General features: G+C 37.7%; 1 protein-coding gene across 1 annotated transcript in view; it reads left to right on the forward strand.

The window, feature by feature from the left end:
• Window positions 1-151: 151 nt before the first annotated feature.
• The window catches only part of NHLRC2 (NHL repeat containing 2), a 31,750-nt gene continuing 18,251 nt past the window's right edge, over window positions 152-13,650 (forward strand). The window contains exons 1-5 of the mRNA XM_083866243.1: window positions 152-522; window positions 2,410-2,562; window positions 5,836-6,291; window positions 8,611-8,732; window positions 9,809-9,938. Of these exons, the coding sequence (XP_083722369.1) occupies window positions 360-522; window positions 2,410-2,562; window positions 5,836-6,291; window positions 8,611-8,732; window positions 9,809-9,938 (1,024 nt within the window). The 5' untranslated portion in view covers window positions 152-359. The remainder of the gene's footprint in view (window positions 523-2,409; window positions 2,563-5,835; window positions 6,292-8,610; window positions 8,733-9,808; window positions 9,939-13,650) is intronic.

Genomic DNA, 13,650 nt, shown 5'->3' on the forward strand with positions numbered 1-13,650 from the left:
GACCCGAATCCCACCGTTTAAATTACGGGAGCTTGGTTTCGACTTTTCCCGGTGCTGCTCAATTTTTACATTTTAAATACGCTAAAGCAGCCGGGTGGGAAGCGCGGGCTGTGTCGAATCTGCTGCGCGGGAATCTCCACCGTGGCCTCCCCCCGGGAATGTGCTGCTGTGGATACCAAGGATACGTAAAAACATGCAATAAGTGAGGAGGTCCAGCTTTAAGACAGAGGAGTGATCGCCTGTCTGTGCTTTGTGCTTTGTTTTCTTTTTCAGTGGCAGTTTTCCGCCCCGGGGCCGCGGGCGGTGCCGAATGTGCGGCGGGGAAGCGCCAGGCGGGTAAACAGCGCCCGGGCGAGGCGATGGCGGCGGGCGGGCTGGCGGGGCTGCTGCCCGCCCTCACACAGCTCGAGTACGCGCTGCTCGACGCTGACACCGCGCAGGAGAAGGAGAACCTGGTCTACCAGTACCTGAAGAAAATGGACAGCCGCGAGCGGGACCTGACGGTGCCCGAGCTCGGCGGAGGTGGGTGGCGCGGCCCGGCGGGCCCGGGCTCTCCCCGGGGCTCTCCCCGGGCGGGGTTTGCCCCCCTGAGGGGCCGCGGCCTGCCAGGGCCGGGCACGGCCGGCTCCCTGAGCCCCTGGTAAACGGCACTTGGAGCTACAGGAAATGTCACTCCTGGAAGCAACAGGAGCGAAGGGCGAGGCAAAAGAACCCCTTTAAACATCCTCTGCCTGGTGCTAGCTGCAAAAACACGTTCTGTAAAGCCTCTCTTCTAAATATGGTCCCATCTGTACTGTGTGTTTATATCTGTCGTTTCTGGTCGTAGTGAGAACCTTACTAACTCTGCCTGTGCTCTCCTGAGCTCTCCTGGTTTCCCGGAGCATCCCGCAGGATGTTCCCCAGCTCTCTGTCCCCGTGACTCGCCGCCCTTGTCAGTTTTGTTGCCCCTGGTAATGCAAACTCTGCTGGAGATGTCATTCATCCCCCCGCGGTGCTTTGCCCCTTTCACACCTTTCTGTATCTCTTCTTGGGCCGAGAGGGAAATCAAAGGTTAAGTCTTGTAAGACTTTGCAAGTCCAGCTCAGGGTCTTTTTAACCTTTGCAAGGCTCCCTGCAGCTGCGGGAGCTCACATCATACTGCAGGACAGAGAGCTCAGCGGTGAGCTTCAGGGTTAAAATACACATATAATGAGAATGAATTACAGCTTTTAACCAGTGGAGCAAGAGGAATACTCTCTCCGTCTAGATTTGGGGCCCTGAATTGAATTTTAGCTTTGGCCATTAGTATGGTTTCAGTGTTCTGTCAAAGCTTATTTTCTCTTCTAAAAAGAGAAATAGGTAGCCAATCTCTATGAAAGGTATTTTAATTCTAGTGAAAAGGGGAGAAATTCTGTAAAACATATAAACTACCTTTTTCTTTTGAAAAGTGAACAGCAAAGTTCCTGCACTGTAGGAAAAATGTATATACTTGAATTATTCTCATTATTCTCACCAAAGCTAAATGTATCTGCATCCCTTTATAAGTATATGGAGATAGAGAAAAGTCCTCTTAGTGAAACACAAAACAAGCCTCCTGCTGACCTGAGTAGGAATAACTTCTGGAGCAGTTTCTGAAACTGTCAAAGTGAACGTTCAAAACCTAGTTAGCTTTGCATTTTATCATAACTATCTTTTCCCTCTATAATTTTCAGAAATGTTAAGAGATAATACTGGCAGACCACATTCTGGGATATTTATTCCTTATCTTGATACCTCTAATGGGATCAGGGGAGGAAAGAATGTTTTCATGTCTTGTGTCAAGTGGTTAAAATAAATGACCAGGAGTACTGCTATGCATACCTGAAAAAGTTGTATTTCCTCCCATGTGACAGTATTAATCGATACCTGTAATTTCAAACTTTGAAAATCAAAATCAAAGCTATAAGAACAAGAATAATGCAATGATCTCTGAAATCAGTTCTTTACAAAACTGTGGAAAAAATCATTAAGAGTTTAACACCTTTAAACTTTTAGTAGCCTTTAGTAGCACTTCTTAAATAATTGTTACCAAATGGCATTGTTGGGGGTTGAATAATGTAGATCATGTTTTAAAATGTATGAAATTTGTTTTGAGGTTTACATGTTCTTTCAATTAAAAAGTGCCTATGTAAAGATATGACCAACACTTTCATATTACAGTGAATCTTGTTAATTATATTTTAATTTAGTAATTATGAAGAATTGCAGAACATAAGGATGAGTTGGATAAATAAGACTTTTTGTTTACTTTTCTACCTGCATATAAAGGGATCTCAAATGGGATCTCAAACTCTTTTTTTTTTTAAGTTAAAAGTATCAGGAACATTGTGTGATATTGGGGCCTTTTCCTCTCCTTCCCCTAACTGGCTGTCACTCTTCTCTGAATTTCAGATCTGCAATGGTTAAACACTGAAGGTCCAATTTCTCTTCACAAAGACCTTTGTGGAAAAGTTGTGGTGTTGGATTTCTTCACTTACTGCTGCATCAATTGCTTGCACCTGCTGCCTGACCTCCACGCCTTAGAGCACCAGTACTCTGATAAAGGTAAAAGTGCTTTGGCTGGCTCAGAATAGAATTTCCTGGCACTGTTGCAGGCTGAGGAGCTGAGTCACTTTGTTGCTGGTTACTGAACTACTGGCAATATTTCAGGGGTGTCTAAAAATGTCTTCTAATCTTTTAAGTAGCCTAAAAAAGGTGACTGCGTGTACTTCCATCACATTTTAAATGGGGTTAAATAAAGTATCTGTTGTGTCTGTGTAATTAGGCAAACAGGATATGTGCTTGAAGCCCAAATCTGATACCTCTATAAGTAAGGTGACTTTCAAAAAGCTACTCAAGAATGTGAGATACAGGCTCAAAATTAATATAAGTAGGTGAGTTTGGACCCTTAACTGAGGAACCAGCTTTGAGAAGAATATAATAAAAGTGGTAGAATGGATATAGACAGGTGGTAGAATAGGATATAGATTACTTTTTTCCTTGTTGGAACTGAAATAACAAAATATGTAAGCTTAATGTAGATTTTTTTTTTGCATTGGCATCGTGTTGTATACCATTAATAGCCTTGTATTCTAGAGAGGGAATTATGGTCTTTAAAGTCACATCGGAAATGAGATCTGTCTCTCACTCTGACTGAATAAAAGTGCAGGGTAATTTCTGTTTAGAATGCAGTGTCTTGTCATGATGGCTTGTCAGAGATAAGCTGAAGTCTTACACAGTGTCAGCTACTCACTTATCTGAGATATTTTAATAGACTGAACAGGGAGATGAAGAACAGTGTTACTTTCAGTTCTGAAATGTTATATTTAATACTATATATATGTAGTAAATAATATTATAATGTTTGATTCTCTGTTGCTGCTTCTGATTGGTTTTAGTTGTGGTAGTGTTTATTTTCATGTGTTACCTTTTTCACTAGAGAAAGAAATTGCAATATCTTTGAAATTTACGTAGTGCTTTAGACAGGTTACTTAGCACTTCACAGAAGATTCAAACTATTTTTTTCTACCTTGTAAAGCTTAGATGTTTGCTTTGGAGAAATTTGAGATGCAATGTAATGTTTCAAATATTAGGAACTTTGTCTTGTATGGAAAAACCTTGATGGCATTTTTTTGAGAGGGAGTCAGTTTTAAGCGGAAGGTGAATGGCAAACAATAAGTGAACTGTTGTGGATCAGGCATGTTGGGCAGAAGGTCTAGATAGAAATTTTGGAAGATTCTATTGGCATAAAATGAATAATACCTTTAAATGATAACTATTTCATAGTATACTGCTAGTGTAATAATATTGCTGTCATATCCTTAACCTGTTTTTAACCACTAAGGTGTTAAATCAGCTGAAAACAAAATACTCCTCCCCCCTACAAGTTCTCACCTAAAAGTACTTGAATACCTCTATACAGGTGTAGAAGAGGCTGCAGCACTCTGAGCTAAAGGTGCACTTGGAGACATATTTTTTCCTTTGACTTGTATTAAACTTCTGTCACAGGAGTTCCTACTTTGCTGATGGGTGTATGGAACATTAATCTTAAATTTAAACCATTAGGAAGCAGAGGATAGTAGTTGGATTCAGGAAGAGATTAAGGTGCTTGATAGTTCAAACAAAAAGAAAAATGTGTTGGGTTTTTTTCACTGTAGATCTCCCTTTTGGTTCTTTTCTGCTGTTTTAATGTCTTGATTGTCAGCCCTTTTGGGATTTACTAATTACTAGGACAAAGGGGAGGGGAGAGTTGTTGACTTGAGAGGGTTAAGGAAGGTAAAACTTGGAAGAACAAAACATCTTGCTTTGGAAAAGCATCTGTCTCACAATGCATTTGGATCTTCAGTCTCTTGTTTGAGTACTTGAAGGTATATTGCCTATTTCTTCTTAGTTACAAGAACAAACCTTGATCTAGTTGACTGTACATTGTGTACATACATACTCTGGTGACTTTGTTTTAATGTGGTTCAAATGCCCTTACATGTTGAAAGTTCAGCTGTGTCATCACCAGATAGTAGAAATTTAAACACAAGAGGCTGTAATGTTAGGGTGATCCTAAGTCATTATAAACATTGTAGTACATGTGCCATAGTTCTATTGTCTGGAACTTCAGGAGATCTGTTTCAAAATGAAGACTGCTTTCCATAGGATTGAATGTCGCCCAGCATCTTTATCTGATATGTTCTCACTGCTATCTCCAGTGGTGCTATTTCTGTATTTCAAGTGGCATTCACAAAGTTATTTTAAACCCCAGTGCATATTCAGTTCATGTTATCAGCAGTCCAGAAATTACTTCTATAAGAGGAAGTGCTTTTTAATATTCAGAAATAGCTTGGCATAAATCCAGTGTTGTGCTCTGCTGTAATCCTTCAAAGTGTTTTAAATGGAGTGCATATTGTTATATCTGAGCATAGCATCCATCATTTCCACAGGAGTTTTCCTCACAAGGGGCTGTTGAACCTTACCTGTGCCATTCAAGTGTTCACTATGGAGTTGTCTTTCTAGCTTTAATGATGTTTTTGAAGGACAGATACAAGCACTGGTGCTGATCCCTTTACAGCTAAAATATTTGACCTGCTCTTTGGATTTCAGCAGTTAGTGATTGTACAACTTCAGCTGTCTGATACTGCAACATTCTGCTCCAATAGAGTTAATAAGACTGTAACAGTTATAGTGACTTCTTAATGTTTTAATTGTGACATTGTTATATTCAAACCTGCCCTGTTTGTAGTGAGTGTTATTTGTCACAGTTGTCAGTGCTGTCTTTTTTATTTGAAATACAGAATACTGTATTGATTTCAGAGACCTATCCATTGTATCTTTTGCTGTTTATCTAGAGGTAGATATGTCAAGGTATTCTGTAGTTCCACAATTTGGTGTTATTTTTGTGGCTTCTACTTAACTGTGAAAAAGAATTTTCTAGAACACAATAACTGTGTGTAGGAATCAGCAGGCAAAGAGGTGTCATAAGTATCTTTAAAAAAACCCCAAGTATCAGTTGAACAGCTACAACTTACCCACAATTATTCTGAAAGTATTTTCTGGCTTAGTATGTGGAGGTTCAGGAATTGAGAACAAATCCATGTCAACCAGCTGGGGAAGTAAAGGTTCTAAGATTTGGTAATTTTACTGAAGTGATATTTCTGAGTTTCAATATTTTCTATACATAGCTACCTATATTCCTACTGAGATGGAATTGTTTTCAGTTTGTTCAAATCCTCTCTCATTCTGGGAAGCGGTCAGTCAGATTATGAGATAACTGTGGTTCATTTTTTCATATTTTTTTAAATTATTATTATTCAAGTACATTTCAGTGCACAACTTCATTTTTCTTTGCAGATGGTCTTGTTATTGTTGGTGTCCATTCAGCGAAATTCCCAAATGAAAAAGTTCTGGATAACATTAAAAGTGCTGTTCTGAGATACAATATTGTCCACCCTGTAGTAAATGATGCAGATGCAACACTGTGGCATGAACTAGAAGTGTCCTGCTGGCCAACTCTGGTCATTCTTGGGCCTCGTGGGAATATGCTGTTTTCTCTTGTTGGAGAGGGACACAGAGAGAAATTGTTTTTATTTACTTCTATAACGCTGAAGTTCTACAAGGAAAGAGGACAAATCAAAGATAACAACATTGGAATAAAGCTGTACAGAGACTCCCTTCCACCTTCTCCTCTGCTGTTTCCTGGCAAAGTGACTGTAGATGATGCAGGGGAAAGGTTGGTCATAGCAGACACTGGACATCACAGGATTTTGGTTACTCGTAAAAATGGAGAAATTCTACACACTATTGGAGGTAAGGGTGCATATATGTAAGTTTTTATAGCAATTTCAGTTTAGGAGTAGAGTTTGTTTGCTGTTCCTCCTGGGTTGATCCTTTTCCTACAGGACCTGGCAGCTTGTAAGCATTACCAGAATTTTGTTTTGTACCAAAATAATTTTTACTTGATTTGGGGGATATGATGTAACACCATCAGTGGGAGACTGTTAATGCAATTGTTGGAAATGCCTAATTGTTTTTCATTGCTTCATTGACTAAAGTTCATGTTTTCATGTGATGTCCAATACCAATTATAAAAATGCATTTTGTATTCCTCTGAAGGAGTTGCAGATGGGTTTAGGTGTAAAGGATGTACATCTACATCAAGCAGCAAGGTAGGGAAAAGACAAGAGACTGTAGTGCCTCCCTTTCCAATAGAAATGAATGTTGAATTGTTGTGGTGGTGTTAGGAGAGGTTTTTCATGTGTGTTTTTTGTTTGGTTATTGAGTTTTTTCAATGGAAGAGCATTCCTGTTTAGGATCTCCTCTAGTTTCAAAAGCAGAGGAGAATTACTAAGACCATTGGCATTCCAGTGAAGTACACAGGCACCTGAAAATATAGTTGCCTTAGTACATATAACAATCTCATCAAAACTGAGATTATAATGTATAAACAAGTTATGAAAATAATGAAAATATTTTGAATTTAGTTACATTTATTACACAGTTTATATAAGTAACGTTTCAGCTTTAGAAAACTAACATCCATAGTTGCTTTTGTGAAATAACAATGTGCTTTACAATGCAAATGAAGACAGTTTCCACAATCTTTGTATGGTTTACTGTTTCCCAAGTGAAATTGTTCTTTTTTTAAACCTATTAAAATGATCAGTTACATCTTAGTGCGTCAAATATATAACTGTTAGGACAACCATAATAGACAGATTTAGGAAGCAGTGGAATCCTCAAATTATTGAAAACAATGGTTTGTTTATGTCTCAGAATCAGACCTGTGTGCTGATGTGTCCTATATTACTTAGTCTGGAATTGACTAATGCCTGCCCCAGGGCAGGATCCTACAAATCTCATCAAAATACTCTTCTGTTTAAAGAAAGGAGGAAAAATTCTCTTGCTATTTGAAGTAACACTGCATTGGCCAGACAGGCTATTTATTCAAGTTAATCTGATTTATCATTAAGGCATTAGTCTAAATACCTTTCTCCTTTAGGATATGCAAACAGAATTTCTTGTGACAAATATGAGAATTTGATTTCTGCTTGATATGTGAGGAAGTCTCTGCCTACAGGCTACCCTTTAGTGTTCTGGGACAGTCATTTAACAGGAATTCAGGAGTGATCTGAGCTCCAAACTGGTACCCTCCTTCCATTGGCATTGTGTGCTATTCCCTTCCCTGGGGTGTGCACCCTCTCACTTATTAGGGGAGCTGCTGGAATCTGACACATCTGTACTTCAGTCCTTTGTGTCTGATAAGGTCTAAGTTGATTTCTGACAGGAGGTTGTAAAAGTTTGTGTATTTCAGTGACTCAGTTAAATGATTCAGTGGGCAGAAAATAATGTAATGAAGTTGATCATGCAGTAGTAAATGTGGGCATGCACAAAGGTTGAAATTGTTATTTGCATCATAAATCATGGTACACACATAACTCATACCTAAATGTCTTCTGCTGACACATCCTGCTAATGCACTTTAAATGCTACCTCCTCTGAAGTACAGTGCTTACCTTCAAACTGTTATGTTCCTTTCTATTTCCTTACTCTTGTATGCAGAGGACTGTCACTCCATCATTCTTAGTGTTCTTTTGTGTAATTAGTTCCATGTCATCTTTTTCCTAATTAGTTTTCTTAATGAGAAAATGTTGCTAATCAAATACTAGTTTCATTTGTAATTACACCAAAATATAAACCAATGAAATGGAGTTGAGCTTTGGATTTTTTTCCTGCTGGCTTGTTTTGATGTAGTCAAAAATAATTTTTAAAAAAAACACCTGTAGTTTTTTATTTTTGTCTTCCATTGTTACTGTTGTCTTTTAGTGCAATTTAGAACCCTATTAGGACTCCTCTAGAACAATTTAGAGCTCTATTAAAACTTCTCTTTAAAATATGAGCTTAAAAAGCAGAGAACTTGTGCAGAATGAACTCAGAATTTAATAACACCAGGCTATTTTGATTACATAGCACAGTGACTAAAATGAGACTATACCAAATAGTAATAATGTAAAATGTACAAGGTGCTGTGAAAGCAGCTCTTGGAATATGTAATTCTCCTAGAGGTTTAAATGTATGTACTTTATCTTTTCAAAAATTACTTTTGAGTTTGCTGTGTTTTATTTTTAGGTCCAAACAGTGGAAGGAGAGATGGAGGATTTTCAGAGGCAGCTTTCAACTCACCACAAGGGATTGCTATTAAAAATAATGTTATTTATGTAGCTGATACTGAAAATCACCTAATTAGAAAGGTAAATCTTCCATAAGGAAATTGAAAGTTTAATTCTTCTACTATAGTCTACTTACACAGATGAGAATTTACCCCACATGAATTACTCTCCAAATAACATCAGAAAGGAAATTTGGTCCACTATCTTACCAAGAAATGCTGTTGTGCAGGTTTTTTTAAGGGCTACATATACTTTTGTGCTTCCTTTCAAATGCAGATGAGATGGGCTACTCCTTATAGCATGCCAGGGTTCTGGTTTGGTTTGATTTCCTAGTCACTCTTACTTTCCTGTTTTGAGAAACATCTATTCTTAGCTCTGGAAGCAAAAACTGGTTTTGTTTCACTTCCAGTAGTATCAGATTCTTATCTGAAGTTATTGTAGTGCTGTGGTGCAGTGAATATCCAAACTTCCCTTGGCTGTCTGGGTCTCTCAAATACAGGTGAGTGTCCTAATACCAGAATTGGCTGCAAGTGTGTTCTTTTTCATTAAACATTTGCAAAGCTTTAGCAAGTAGGAATTGGATCTTACATTAGGTTAGATCAAATTTAGGATAATTAGAAGTTTAGTTTGCTGGTGCAACATGATGTTGCCTTATTATTTAAAGTATTGTGTGCATCTCAATAAGATCTTGGACTCAGGTCTTCACCAATATACCATTTTTTATTAGAGGTGCACCCTTAATGCATTTGAGGTGCCTTTGCACAGATTATTTTATGTGGAGATGGGAAATACTGTTACAGTATGTGAGGTTTTATGTCATATTCCTATACAAGTTTAAAATTAAAAAAATACACCCCTTGTTTATCTAATTATTTATCCAGAAATTTGTGATGGTTTCTTCTACAGCTGTTGAGCAAATGCTGGCAGAGCAGTGTTAATTTTTGTTGCATATGGACTACAGTTCCACACACATGGTTTTCATGCTGTCTGCTGCTTCCCCACCCCCATACTCCCTGTCCATCAACAAGCATTGTGATAAAATTAATTATTTCCATAAAAAAAGATTTCTCTGGTTTTAACATCTATCTCAAATTATCTGTAACTTTGGTCAAGTTAATTTCATACATTAATCTAATGTGTCATTTTGCTCCACACAGATTGACCTGGAGTTGCAGGTGGTGACCACTGTAGCAGGCATTGGGGTACAAGGTGTTGATAAGGAAGGTGGAGCAAAAGGAGAAGAGCAGCCCATCAGCTCTCCGTGGGATGTGGTCTTTGGAAGTTCAAGTACTGTATCAGTTGAGTTTTAACATCTCATATTTGTATGTGTGGCTGTTGTCTCAATGTTTTCCTGTTTTGGTATTAATCTGAGATAGAAGAAGTAAAGATTTACTGTAAAACTGAGCCTAAAGCACAACAGTTTCTATTGCAAATGGTAACTGCAGTTCTGCTTTGGATCCTGAAATGTTACTTGATGGAAGAAAAATTCTTTTGTATCAAGTTATGTAGTTACTGGATCTAAACACAGACGGAAATCATGATTGCTTTTGTTAGGCCAGTGCCTTAAGCCAGAATCACTTAAGAAGCAGATGCCTTTTACAGGAAGCAAGCACTGTCTAAACATTCCTTTCCTTGATTATAGAGACATGTCCGACCACTTGTAAATATTTGAGTTTAGGAAACAAAAATAATTTTTGTTGGGGACCTCTGTTTATTCCTGTTTAGGTGACATCAAATCATTAGGTTCAAGATCGCTATAGAGTCAGTCAGGAGGGGAATACCTCAGCACAAACCTTGCAAGCATCAGGTGGTAAAATAAATCTTTTCATATGATGCAGGAGTCACCTTCTGAGGACTTAAGTAGCTTTCTTTCCCAGTTCACTTAACACACACCTACCTGAGCCTGGCATCTCATAGCTGCCATGTTTTCAGCTCTTACTGACTGTGAGTTGAAACACAACTTTCTCACGTTTCCATTTCAATCTAATTTAGAAGTTGCAGATGCCATTTTTTTAAAAATGACAGAACAGTGCTTTGATGTGGCATAAAACCCTTAGGCTGGTATTTCAGACATGGAAAATTGACTTCCAGTATTAGAATTTCTTTAATCTGCAGGTGAACAGGGTGGGGAAGGAGCATGATTTACCTCTAATATATTGATATTAGAGGGGCTTTGCAAGTTTAGTATTATTTTACTAATGTGGAAGCATTTGTTAAAATCTTGTGTCAGATATGAGGGAGGAAAATACACTGAAATGTAAGGGAACATGGAATCACAGAATCACAGGTTGAGGTTGGAGGGGACTTTAAAGACCATTTTTCCCACCTTCCTGCTATGGTCAGGGACATCTACAAGCGCAGGTTGCTTAAAGTCTCACCCAGCCCAGTCTTGAACAGTTCCAGGGATGGAACATCCACTGCTTTCCTTTTACATGTCTTGTACCGAAAAAAAGTATCTTTTTTCAAAGGTCTGGTCAGCGACCCTTACAATCTGTGTTAAGCATATGGAATCCTACTTGGAAAGGCAAGAAGGAGCACCTGAAAATGAATCTCACTGGATGTGGGCTGCTACTAATGCAGGCATGAGTTTTACTGAATTTTGTATAATCTGATTTTCCTTTAGTGAATCAGGAGACTTGTGTGACTAGATGGTGTCATTTTCAAGAGATCTTGAACCAGAAAGCTGATCCCTGTGGGATGTTATTGCAGAGCTGTTTCACAGATCAACAAAGAGGAAACTAATAACTGATCAGTGCTTCAGAAACTTGAGCTGGTTAACAGAACTATTCAAAATATCCTATAATTTTACTTCTAATTTTTCATTATGCTTTCTTTTGCTTCTGTCAGTAGTTAAATATATGATTTTTTTTTTCGTTTTGAGAGCTCTGTTTGTTAAATGTTAATTGATATGATAATTGTTATCAACATGAACATAGTATTTACTGAGTTAGTCACCTGTAGAGGATTAGTCATCTGTACTGTTGAACACTGACTGCTGAATTTTAATAAGCATTTGCATAGAAATCAGATCTTCTGAATGCAGTTTGTTCAGACCGGTGCAGATTTTTCCATATTCAATTAGAACCTACTAGTCAGTTGTCTGTTTAGATTGCCAAAAAATATGAAACAAACTGTCAGTTAAGCAGAGATTAAATCAATTTAAATTCTTTCTTTTTGAGAGGATAACAAGCCTAATAGATAAACTGGGGAAAAATATATATTACTGTAATCTAAAATTCTTTAGAAAACTTAACCAGAGAGACTTGTGAAAATGGAGAGTTATATTAACATGTTAACAGGAGTCTGTCCCAGAGCATGAGGAACCAGGGCTGCAGTGCATGTCTAGCAAGCATTTTTTACTGTCATAAGCTGCAGTGTGACTCCTTTGTTTGCCAGACATCAAAATAGTTTGTCAGCAATGCAGCAGAGTTTACCAAGGTTGCATTCTTGAGTTGCAAATTGCTAAATTGCAACTTGCTTTAGTGTAGTGGAATTTACTGCTACTCTGCAGTATAACATAGAGTGCCTTGGTGCCTCTCAGAGTGCTGCTCCTGCAAGCCTATACCCTGTTGTCACAATATTAAAACTGGTCTGCCAGTGTCAGGCATTTGGATGATTGAAGTAATTTAAGAGAGTTCCAAAAATTACTTTTGTTTGCACCCATACAGCAGTGTCCTTTTTTTTACCTGTACTTATATCTCTCTGTGCAAGTTGCAGGAGTTAACATGCACTTCAACAAATGTAGGTTCATTATTACAAATTTTAAAAGTTTGACTTTTATGTTAACTGGTGTGGGATGTGGGAAATAACACCATACCTTCCTACTTTCCTTAAGTCTATGTAGCTTAAACGCTGCAGTTTCAGAAGATAGATTTATAGTTGGCTTTTTATATATATTTTCTTTTATAATTTATAATTTTTAAACAAGTGATACTTCTGAGAGATTTCTTTCAGTATCCAGCACCGTGCTATCCAGAACATGAAAGGGAGAAAAGGAAAGTTTTTTAGCAGGTTATATATTTATATATATATATATATATATATATAAGCAGGTTATATATTACACTAGATAGTATTAAATAGCTTATGCTTACCTTTTTCAAAGTCTCAAAGGGGAAAGATTGCCTGTTAAGAGAAAGGTTTTTCTTCTATCATTGGCATTTTTTGAGTTTACTCCTGTATATGGTTTAGAGTATGTATTGACCAACTGAAAAAATCATTCTTTCTTTAAAACCTTAATATGTAGGTGATTGAGAAATGGACTGGGAAAAACTTTGAGGACGTTGATAAGTTAATATTCAGAACTGTTACTGTGTAGCATTCTTTTAAGTATGCACATAGTATTTTCCTAAGAAGACTTTTGTTGCCCTGTTCTATACAGATGTGAAATCTGAGACAGAAATTAAGTGAGTGTGAAGCACTATTTAAACGAAATTTGACAAAATGTTTCCCTTTGAGGCAAGGGAGTTAAAGAAGACAAAACAGATGGTGGGATTCAGACAGAGTATTCTTCTTTGTCATCTTTTTTATTTCTTCAGTTGTGGCCATTGGGCTTGTGTTTTACCTTCCTGTTAAAATTCTTGAATGAACTCCATGGATTAAATTCTGGCTTTGCTGAGGTTGGTGCTGAAATTTGCATTGACAGAGATTGTGTGGGAAATAGAAGGGGAGGGACAGCAGCTTAAAAATACATTACAAAATTACTGTGTGCTTTTTTAGCTTTCTCTGTTGTGCCCTTCTATTTTTATTTAGTGGGTGTTGAAAGCAAGTGATACTTTAATGCACAGTTGATTTGAGCATGAAATGTTCTTGATAGCTGCATTCTTGCTGGAAGGAGCAGGACAATGACCTGTGCTTGGTGACATAACTGTGTGTTTCGCATTCCAAAATCTGGTCTTAAACTGCATGGTTGTGATCTATTTATAGAAACTCCCAAGTACAGTATGGACCGTGATTTCAGTAAACTTGTTGGAAATTTTTACATCAAATTAAATATTAT

This window comes from Zosterops lateralis, assembly GCF_965231275.1.
Source record: "Zosterops lateralis genome assembly, chromosome: 8".
Taxonomy (NCBI): domain Eukaryota; kingdom Metazoa; phylum Chordata; class Aves; order Passeriformes; family Zosteropidae; genus Zosterops; species Zosterops lateralis.